General features: G+C 32.4%; 1 protein-coding gene across 3 annotated transcripts in view; it reads right to left on the bottom strand.

Moving 5' to 3' along the window:
- The window catches only part of Micu3 (mitochondrial calcium uptake family member 3), an 88,314-nt gene that overhangs the window by 46,927 nt on the left and 29,348 nt on the right, over positions 1–12,039 (bottom strand). For 2 of the 3 annotated variants that reach the window (XM_063234599.1, XM_063234600.1), the window contains exons 2-3: positions 7,531–7,684; positions 3,914–3,945 (exon numbers count right to left, since the gene is read on the bottom strand). In XM_063234599.1, the coding sequence (XP_063090669.1) occupies positions 3,914–3,945; positions 7,531–7,684 (186 nt within the window). The remainder of the gene's footprint in view (positions 1–3,913; positions 3,946–7,530; positions 7,685–12,039) is intronic. The other variant, XM_063234601.1, reaches the window with a different exon arrangement.

The raw sequence follows: 12,039 nt of genomic DNA, 5'->3' as shown, positions 1-12,039 counted from the left end.
CCAAGGAGTCAAACTGAAGTTTACTGAACGTTTTTTAAGTCTAATTCCCTAGTGAGGTACCTTTACATAGTATTTTGTGATTGAAAATATTAACTAATCTCTTATATACTGTTTTGTAATTTACCTTTATGCTTCCTGTATAATGGGCATATATTCCTATCAAATAGTTTTCATTTCCACATTAGTGGCTACAAAGCAGTGATCAGTAATAGCTGACATTCAGTTCTTTCCATTCTTCACCAAGATTAGGCAAGCACACATTCCATTAGCAGTCAGAGCAATGATTTTACTCATCATGACCTCTAGGAAACTCTACTGTACACTTCTGAGAGCATGGAGAATGAATAAAACAAGTATCTTCTCAGTAAAGATGAAAATGACTTTGGCTTTATAGATCTTTGAAAAGGTCTCTTCATTTTAAAGAACTGCTGATCTGTATTATTCTACAACCTGACTTTGCAAGGTTTAGTCACGTTTACTCTATAAGTATTCAGTTTTACTCTGTACTATTATATTTACTTTTAGTATGTCTGTACATAATTTTATCCATTTCCTAATGACTGACATTTATATTATTTCTAAATTTGTATTATTACAGTATTTTAGGAAACAACAAACAGGAATCCTAGTGTAAATGTGCAAACATTTTTCTGGCTCACATATTGTAGAAGTGGGATTTCTGATAAGCATTTTCAATTTTATTGGCAAAAGCCAAATTTCTCCAAAAAGTAAGCATACCGATTTATTTTCTTACCTGGTTCCTTCTTATCCTTGCTAATTATAGGAATTTTCAGATTTCTGGATGCTAACAATCTGGAGGCCAAGAAATAGTATTATAGTGCAGTTTAATTTGTTTATCTCTGGTTATTAGTGATGTTGAGATCTTTTATGTGTATTTATTGCCTGTTGTACCTGTTTGTCCACAACTTTTAAAAAAAATAATATAGCCCAGGTCAGTCTTGAACTCACTATACAACCCAGGCTGGCTTGAACTTTCAATCCTTAGCCTCCTAAATGTTGGGATTATAGGAATGTTGCACTACACTGGTTGTCCATTTGCTAAGCTGATTATTTTGTTTGTTTATTTATTAATTTACTGGAGTGTATGTATGACTGTAAGTCTTTGTTCTTAATAATTTGTTTCACAATATGCTGAAGCATATTTCTTTAACACTACTGATACTTTTTTCGGTGCCAACATTTTTAACATTTAATTTAGTAAAATATTTCAATAATTTCCATTTTGTTTTGTCCATGTCTCATCTAAAAAACCTCTAATTTTTTGCTTAATCTTCTGGAATATTTTTCATAAATAAGAACATAATCCATGTGAAATTAGCTTTTGAATATGGTAGTGGTATAGAGGTTTAATTATATTTGCTTCCAAATAGAAAGTCCATTATTCTAATGACTACGATGAAGAGGTCAATTTTTTTCTACAATGATTGATGGATTTCCCATAAATACCTGGATCTGTTTCTGGATTATATATATTTTACTACCTTGATCTTCTTTTAAAAATTATAATGATATATTTTAATTATAGCTCTATTATTAATCTCAATATGCAAGAGCCTTTTGTTCTCATCTCAGTGGGCTCTTTTTCTTCTTTCCTTTTCACAATTGTTCTAAATTTTGCAGCCAACACTCATACAAATGAATTTAAAAAGTTAAATCCTAAATAAATTCTGTTGGAATTTTTATTACAGTGGTAATACATTTAGAGATAAATTTGGAGGAAATTATTATCGTTAAGAACTAGGTCATTGTTCATGAACACGATACTCATCTTTCTAAAACTGAAATATAATAATGTCTCTCACACTTTCTGTTGAGGACACTGTGGAGTTCCTAACAGTTCTTGTTGCCATTGTGAAATATGCCTTATTTGGAGCTAGCACTGGCATTGTTGGTGTAGATACACAACGCCAGCATGGTGCTAACTTTAGTTCATTGATCTTATAGTAAGCAGCAATCTTGATAAAAATGTTTACTGAATTTGACTAAATTTGAAATGTATGCATTTTTACATTTGTCTTTCAATCAAATTGTTTTCTAGTATTCTAAATCTTATAGCAGCCTCTCTCCTTTTAAATTTTTTTGTCCTACAGTATGTTATGGTCTAAATTGTGTCCTCTGCACCTTCAGATTCACATTCATATGTATCTCCTAATTTGACTATTTTGGAGAGAGGTCCTATAAAGAGGTAAGTAAGGTTATTATATAAGATCATGAGATTATCATGGTCCTAATCCACTAGATCAATATGCTTATTATAAGAAGAGATTAGGACAGATATACACAGAGGAAAGACTGGAAAGGCAAAGGGAAGACAGCCATCTGAAAACCAGGAAGCAAGGTCTCAGGAGAAACTAACTTGCTGATATCCACATTTTAGGTTTCTACTTCCAAAGGTATGAGAAAACAAATGCATGTTTTTAAAGCCACCTAACCTATAGTACTTGGTGGCCAGCTAGAAATGTAAGCTAATGGGATCTATTATTCTGCTAGATTATTTCATAAAATGCAGTGGAAGAGTAATAGCTAGTATATTTGCAGCATGTCTATGTAAAGAAAATGTCTCTAAAGTTTAAAAAGTAAATGACACTTGTTATATGTTCTGAGGAATCCCCTTTACTAGTTAAGAAGTTGGAAACGGCCAAATTAAAAATAGTAAATGATCAGTACACACAGCCATTTTGAGCCCCTCACCCTGACAGGCCCTGCATCTTCCCCTCGAGCCAAATCTGTCTTAAATTTTTGTTAGCATTCCTTAGTTTTCCTACCTATGAATATATCACTAAAAATAAGGTTTTTACTTTTCCAGTTTGGGGCTTCATATAAATGGAATTATATTTTATGGTTTTGTAAATTGCTTGTTTTATTTACTATTGTTTCATTCAGACTCACCTAGGAAAGCATTGCTATAATGCACTTGTTTTCACTGTTGCATAGCATTTACTATACCAATATATCAAAATTTATTATTCCTACTATTATGATGTTTTTTTACCATAATAAACAAACTATGAACATTTTTGTGAACTTCTGGTGCATAAAAAGTGGTTTCTTTGGTGTATACATTGGTCTGAAACTACTGGGTCACAGAGTACATTCAAATGTAATCTTAATAAGTACATGTGCATGCACTGTCATAGAATTGAAACCCAGGCATGGAATTGCTGGTTATAGTGAATGTACATCTTCAATTTTAGTAAATGATACCAAATTGTTCCCCAAAGAGAACACATCAATTTACATTTGCACATGAGATGTATCCTTAATCTTGACCAGTCATTAGAATTGTCCATCTTTTTATATTCTGACCCTCTGCAGGATAAAAAAAGTACTATCATCTGATTCTTTTATTAGCATGTCTAATGATTACATTTACTGAGGGGAGACTGCATCTCCGTAATACATTTTAGTTCCTTTTTTGCCCCCTTCCATCACCATCCTCCCTGCTTCCTTCCTCCAACTCTTGTTCCCATTCCCATCTACGAAGGCTCAGTTTCCATTTTTTCAATTCCCTTTTAGTTCCTTGTTCCTCCTTCTCTCTCCCCTTCTATTTCTGTTCCCTTTTCAATTTGACAAAGGTCTATCTACTTTCTATTATTTAAGTGTTTTTTTTCTCTTTATTTATATTTTGGGTTTTTCATGAAAGAGAATAAAGAAAATGTGGTATTTATACACAATGGAGTACTGCTCTGCCACAAAGAGGGATACATGTGAAATGTTTGCAGGTAAATGGATTGTGCCTTGAGACCATAATATTAAATGAAATAAATCAGATACAAAAGTTTAAATTACACGATCTGATTTTAATTGCAAAATTATACATGTAAAGTACATAAAAATGTATGTATGTATGTATATATATGCAAGCGTATGTATGTCAAGAGCTTTAACTTACCTGTTTGGAAAGTGACTTCCACGTTTTAGCAACTAAAATAAATATAGAACAATTAGATAATAAATATGTCATGTAATGTATATCCATATTTAGCAACCATCTAAAACCATAATTCAAAACCAAACTTCCATGTTCTAAGGTAAATTTTTTAACCTCAAGATTTGAATCTAAGATATTATTTTATGTTACTAGTTTGTATCATTGTATCATAGCCATAAATTGTCTATACTAAGCAATAATCACTAGATTAGTAAAAACAGTGTGAGTTGGGGCTGGGACTTAGCTCAGTGGCATAAGTGCCTGCTTGGCAGACGCCATGTCGTGAGTTCTATCCTCAGTACAGAAAACAAAACAAAACAGAACAAAAAACAATTGGAGTACCTAATACCTGCCTAAGAACAATCTCCAGGTCGGTACTGGTATGCAATGAGCCAGTAACATATCTGTAACAGAGCTGCATTATAGGAGAACTTGTAAATAATAATTTGTTGCATTTCTACAGTGACAACTGATATTTTTTTCAATGTGTCAATGGAATTATTTCTGGATAATTAATAATGCATCAAATTCAACATTTTAAAGGTATTCTTTTCTGTGCACCTTTTTTTTTTTTTTTTTTTTTTTAATGTCAGTTACACACACACTTTTTTTTTTTTTCTTTTCTTTTTTCCGGTACCGGGGATCGAACTCACGACCGCCTGCTTGCAAGGCAGGTGCTTATGCCGCTGAGCTAAACCCCCAGGCCCTGTGCACCTTTTTTTAAAAGCAATACAAAACTCATTTTATGATTGACAGGGAGGAACTAAGTTTTTAAAATTTAGCAAATTGATTTTCACGGAGATAAATAAATGTCTTTTCTATGTTACAACATCCTTCACCCAAGACAGTTTATATAAATATGTAATCAAGTAGTTAAAATCACAGGTCTGTAAGTTAGAACTTAGCATGTAAACTTAACTGTGTAGACTATACGCATTCATTTCATAATGACACTTTCAAAATGTAAATAATACTTATGATTTTTGAAATGTAGCAGTAAGAAAAAAGAAAAGTAAATGGCACAAAAGTACAGGTGCATGCTCTTATGCAATGCTCAGAATCTAATTATCAAAAGAGGAAGTTATATACGTTCTTCAGTTTTGAAGGGTTTATGAGATATTCATGGTAAATTATTTATGGAGACATAGTCCTTCTACCAGAGACATACAATATTCAACTCTACTAGCTTTTAAAAAAAAAGACTAAAGAGCCATTAAGATAGCTTTTCAAAGGATTTTTAGACTATAAGTTCTTCATTTCATATGGAGTTGCTATCTATATAAATACAAGTTAAGTGGAGAAGGGGACTTTAATTCTACTGGAAATATTTTATTTCTTAAACTGTAGGTTTATGTTCATTTTATTCTTAATACTTCCTTGTATTACTAAAAATTTTAAATAACAATATATTTTTAAAAATCTAAATAAGATAATTTTTGATGGTATGTAAAAATAATTACTGATTTTAGCTCTACAAGGGAAATCCACCTTTTAGATGTTATTAAAAAGTGATAAAACAAATTTCCTAGTTTTCCAAAACACTGTAACAATCAACTACTATTGTATTTATACACTGCATCATTTTTCCTGTTGAATGTCATTATAACACTATATTTTAAAAAGTTTAAATCATGCTTGTAAATTCAAGTGATGATGATGACTATAGATACTAACACGCATTAAATGCTCACTACATATAAACACAATTTATTCATGGATTCTCAAAAAATCTGCAAGAAGCTATTACTATTTTTATATTAGTAGTATTGACTAATTAATACAAATTTAAAAATCTACATTAGACAATCAATTAACTATAAGTCTTACCATAGCCTTCACATTACTTTTAAAAAGAATCATATTTAATTTTTAGCCTTTCTATCACTATTGCTCTACAATCTCAAAGTGCATGCTGTGAATATACCAATATTCTCCTTGTGTTTCTTCATTCACAATTTATCCCACTTTAGATACTATCCTCATAGTCTCCAGCAAAACAATTTTTTAAAATGTATTTTAATGGATTAAAATCTTGCATAATCATGCCTCTATCTCAAATTCCTCTGGTGCTGCATGTCCTTTTAGTTTAGTGGTCAAATAGTATCTCAAAAAATGTTAGCATTAACATTCACTGTCTTCTTCATCTGCTACTCATCTCTACAATATGGTCTTTCCCTTATTCACTCCACTGGAATCCATTTTAAAAAATTATTGGTAACTTTCATATTATTTCATTTTTCTATCCTTATCTAACTTGACTTTGTAGCAATTCCACTCAACCTTTCTGGCCATTCTCCTTGACTTCTCTGACTCTATACTCTTCTAATTTTCTTCTCCTAGCTCTGGACTCTCTTCTGTCTTAAGGCTTGTCCTTTTCAACCTTTGCATATTCATCTTTTAAAGAGTAGGTGTTCCTCAAGGATTAGTCCTTGGTCATCTATATGCTCACACCATACTGTTTCCCTAGGCAACTTCATCCTTACACATTGCATTATCAATCAAATACAGATGAATATTTTCCCTTAATCTCCCGTGGAAATAATCCAAGGTATTAGTTTATTAAAAACAGTTCATCAAAAACTAGTCTGTGAAGAAGCCAATTTACCAAATTATTGAGAATTTATTTTAAAGTTTGATTTTGCTATGTCTTTGCCTCTGGAGGAAAAATGGCTATAATTGTTTTAATCTAGTTCAAAGTATTTATGTGACAGTTTCAAGCAAATTAAACAACTGGTTAGGTAGTATACTGATTTTTGATTTTTCATTTTCCAGTGAAATGAAATGAATTAGGAGACAAATCCAACTGCCCAGTCTTTTATGCAAATCAAATGCATTGTGTCAAAAACTGAACTAGTGATTTTCTCCTTAAACCTCATTCCTGGATCATCCATCCAGGTGAGCCAGCCAGAAACCCTCTGTGCTCTCTGCTCTTTCACCAACACCTCTGAGGCTTAACAGCCAAGTTGTGATACAACATCAACCATAATTTTTAGAAAAGGCAATTAAAATATTCTCTTTCTTACTATCTCTATATTCATGCATTTCATGAAAAACAGCACATTAGATAAAATATAAAAGCCCAATGAGAATCCAACTTTCTTTTATTAAGCTAAGTATTAAAAGATTTACTAGAGTATGTCTAATGTCAAAAAGTTTGAGAACCACTGCTGTGGCACTCATCCTACATTTAACACTGTGGGAGCTGGACCAATACAGAAGAGACGTAAGTAGAAGTCTTGGCCAGAGCTAATTTTAAAGCTGGTCCTCTGAGTTACTTTGTTCAGATTGGGTATAAAAATGAACATGCAAAATATAAATCTCTTAGAAAGAATATCAAAATTAAGATAGTGCTAAAGCTTGCTTTATGTCAAAACAGGAGCGACTGAAAATTTCTAAAGAGAAGAGAGATGAGTAAAGGTCTGTAAGAAATAGTAGTCTGGCAACACTATATTGCATATTGCCTTTTTGAAATATGTTATTTTGTTAGTTATTCTAAAAACTGTGCTCTGCTCCATACATACAAAAAAGAAGAATAAAGTTTGGAAAAACTGTTAAGACTACTTAAACTATATACTTACATTTGGGCTCATCTGTTGTAACAGCCAAAATAAAATCATACGGAGTCATGAATAACTGCCCTTCACATTCTATAGAAGCAAACAAACGAAATCGCCTCTCCCGAGAGGTAGCACAGAGGTCTAAGTCTTCCATATCTGTTCTTCCAACAGCAACCTGAAGTGAAGAAAACAGTAAATTTGGACGTGTGCAACAACACTCCCTTCTAGAAGATAAATACTTTGAGTTACATTAAAACTAAATTAACAAACTGAAAAAGTGTAAAATAAAAAATATTATGTCTGTGAATACCCTTAATCATTTTATAAAAAATAAACTGTTCACAGAATAAAATGAATTAAGGTTTGAAACATCCTACCCATGAATGTCATTAAGAGTTTCAAGATTTTTAAACTAGTGCTTCAGAGGATCTGTGAATTTTTTTTTAATTTTAGCTGTAGAAAAGATTAAATCACGAAGTCTATAGTATCTTTAGACAGAACACCTGCACTGGCTGGGTATTTATTATACACTGTATATTAGCTTATTTATTTAAGAAGTCTGTCACCAAAATCCAAAAAGAAGAAACTGAAAAGCTGAATACGCTGTTCGTGACAATTACTAAGGAAAAGAAAATAGAATTTTAAAATATAGGTAATAGTTATTCTATTATTCTTGGCTATAGAAATGGAATTAAACCACATATACAGTTCAACAGTTATTCATTTGAACTCATTAATAATTGATACAAGGCCATTTTTCTGTGTCACTAAATATTCTAGTAGTTAATATAAACAACTGGAAATAGAATTTAAAATTAAGTTTGTTTTCTTTTGTCAAAATATGAGATTATACTTTATGCACTATTCAGCAATATAATCTTTTATGATTATAAATATATCATGGTTATTTTCCTATTTGAGTATTATAGTAGGAAATCACTTCTAGAAATTGTAGAAGAATATTTTTACTATTATAAAACAAAGACATAATAACCAGGCTTGAAGCCATATAGAAGTATTCACAAATAGTTCTTTGGGATTAATCCCTAAGAGTAGAACTGAATAGTGAAAGTAAACTTTCTTGTACATACTATCAATTTGCTTCTAGGCAGTTTACAGTTACTTAAATGCCAGAGACAAGATGGCTTGATAGTATTTTAATAACAACTGTTCAAGCAGTTCAAAGGCATTGGGAAATTCTCTTGGCTCTGTCATGGGCAAAATATGAGAAATTGAACAATGCAATGACAGAAATGGGCAGTAATCCCCTGGCCAGTCCTAAAGACCGTAGCTATATTTCCGCCATCTATCCCAGGAGGTTCCTCTTCCTCTCAGGGCAGGGAAGCCATAATTCGCTTTGTTCTAGGTAGGCCATTTCCTAAGGACTATGAGTGACCCAAGTGAACCCTGACTTATCTTCAGTGAACTTCAGCAGTGACCACTAATTAAGGAGCACCCATTGTGTTTTTACTACAATCTCAAGTCATGTCTCAGTCTAATTTCTCTACCACAATTATTTGCTCATAATGTCTATTTTTGCTAGAACCTAATATGCACTTGTTCTACAAATTCTGCCTCCACATGATGCTGCAGTTATTTCTCCTGAGGTGCCTGTCTTTGCTAATCAAACTTCCCTTCCTTAAGCACAGTGAATCCTTTGCCACAGCATACCAAATCTGTTTACTGCCTGGGAATTTGATGTACCTTGTGTGAGCTAATGCTAACTCCTTCTCCTCCTTCACTTTTGAGAACAATCAATTAATAAAGCTTGCAGTTTCCCTTCTAATTCCTCACATACATCTACTGCCAACACCTTTGTTCAAGCATCATTATATTATTATTTTTGTTCAAGCACTCATTACTACTTTCCTACAGTTTTAAAGTTCTGGCCCGGGATTTTTGCCTCTAATTCACTCTACAATGAAGTGATATAAAACAAGAACTACAGAAAAACTTGCATCCTCTAAAAAAAAAAATCTCACCACACAAAAAGTTTTTCATTAGAACTCCACTGTGTGAGTTCTGGAGCAATATTCAACACCTTATACAAAAGAGCACTGGGTGATACCCCAAGTCTATTTAGCATCACCTTAAAGATGCTTAGGGAAGAATTTGGGAATGGTTTGTATCCTAGAGAAAAAACCACTTTCTGAATGGGAAGAATATGATCTACACATAAAAATAGAGTCTGAGTGTTCAAAGGGTTTTCTGGTACTGCCAACCTGTTGCTACTTCTACTGCCTGGACTTGATAAGTATAATAAATAACACAGTCTAAAAAAACACGTTGGTACCGCTCAAATGAAACAGATTGGTACAAACTGAACAATTTCCCTGTGTTGTCCTGACTGGCCTGATTTCAGAACAGTCACATTACTAGGTAGGCTGGTAGCATCAGACTTGAATATGTGACTAGATGGAAAGTAGAACAGGAAAGCATGTTTCAATTGTTTTTTAAAATCTCTGATTTTGTTTTTTTTTCTACTCAGCACCATACTCTTAATATTATATCCTTGGAGTATGTTTTGATATTCATAAGGTAAAAAAAGACTCTCGTTGTCAATCTTTTAGAAAATATTTGTGATGACTGATACACAATTTTCTCTTCGAGATGAAATTGGAAATAAATATGGTAAATTATATTTTAAAATCAAACTGGTATGTTCTTTGGGAAGATGAATTTTGGTTTAATGCTGGGAGTCATGACAATCTCACAATATTGATTTTTGTAACCTGGGAACACAGATGACTATTTATTCAAGTATTCCAATTATGTCTTTCAGCAAAGTTTTATAGTTTCTTCATATAAATTGTGAATATTTTTGGCAGACTTACTCCCATAAATGTTAATAGTTTCTTTGTAATATGAATTGGAATGGAAACCTTTTATTTCTCTATGTTTTTATTTTAAAGAGAATAAAACAAAACAAAACAGAACAAAGCAGATGAGAACAAAACAATGCAAGAAACACAGAATTTCATGACAAGATAACAGGAAATTGACAGTGGCTACCATGTCTGCAGCTCTTCAAAATAGTTGTCCATATCTTCACACACAATGAATTCAAACAAAACAAATTAGTATAAACCTGATCAAAAGAAAGAAAGCATTATGGGCTTTCAAAATCAGGCAATAGGAAAATCAACAATGGCTACCATAATGTGTCTTGTTTTCTTCAAAACATCTTTCCATACCTCAGGTATACTGAAGTTAAATCATACAAAACACAAGCATTATTGGACTTCAAAAGAAGATGATAGAAAATCAGCAATGGCTACCATAATGTTTCGTTTTCTTCAAAGTAGCTGTTCATACCATCACATATAATAAAATCAATTGTAAATTCTTTAGGAGAAATTCTAGGCATGTATAGGCCTATATAAGTACATTTATCCATTATTTAGACAGAAAAACATAACAAAATAAAAGGAAAATAACAAATAAACGAGAAATAAATAATAACAAAGAGCCCAAAATAATAACATGGGCTTTCAAAACAAGGTGGTAGGAACAAAACTAAGCTTGTTATTGTGCATAGTTATCTCAAAAGAGTTACTCAGATTACCAGATACCAACATGCAAAACTGATTTAATTCTATGAATGTTAACTGTTTTGTCCAAGAACTAATAAATTAGTAGTTGCAATCCTTTTAGCTATCTTAAGTATATATATATTTACACATTTATATCTTCTTTTCCCTTCTTTTCTCCTTTTCCTTGAATTATTTTTTCCCCTTTGAGCAGTTTCTTACCCTTTTACAATCTTTATTGAAGATTTTTCTATCTTATATACTCTTTCAGTTTCTTACACTAGGGAGACAATATGGTATTGACACATGTGAGTTTTGACTTATCTCACCTATGAGTATGGCCTTGAGTCACACCCATTTACCTATAAAAGCCTCAATGTGATCATTTTTTATAGCTTAGTACTCCATTGCATAAAAATACTACCTCTTTCTTATCCATTCCTCAGTTGATGGGCAGTTAGGTTGTTTCCAAGATTTGGCTACTCCAAATTGTGCTAGTATAAACATGGGTGCACATGTATCACTGTGGATTCTGTTTTCAGTTCTTCTGGAAATATGCTCTGAAGTAGAATAGCTGGGTCAATGGGACTTCCAGCTCCAGTTTTTTGAGGAATCTCCACACTGATTTCCACAGTGGTTGTACCAGTCTACACTCCCACCAACAGTGCAGAAGAGTTCCTTTTCCCCACATCCTCTCCCACATTTGTTATTGGTGTTTTTCTTGATCCTGGCCATTCTTTCTGGAGTAAGATGGAATTTCAGTGTTGTTTGAATTTGCATTTCTCTAATGACCAATAATGCTGAACATTTTTTCATACATTTATTTGCCATTTGTAGTTCTTCAGCTGAAAAGTGCATATTCATCACAGATGCCCATTGATTGGGTCTCTGAATTTTAGGGGTCTGATTTTTTTTAGTAATTTATATGTTGTAGACAGAAGTCTTTTGTTTGAGGGACAGTTGACTAAGTTATTTTTTTCCCAATTTGTGGGTTTACTTT

Source organism: Cavia porcellus, unplaced genomic scaffold (assembly GCF_034190915.1).
Source record: "Cavia porcellus strain 051 isolate PalLab524CR breed Dunkin Hartley unplaced genomic scaffold, mCavPor4.1 scaffold_24, whole genome shotgun sequence".
In the NCBI taxonomy this organism is placed as follows: domain Eukaryota; kingdom Metazoa; phylum Chordata; class Mammalia; order Rodentia; family Caviidae; genus Cavia; species Cavia porcellus.
This window is presented reverse-complemented; position numbering and strand designations above follow the sequence as displayed.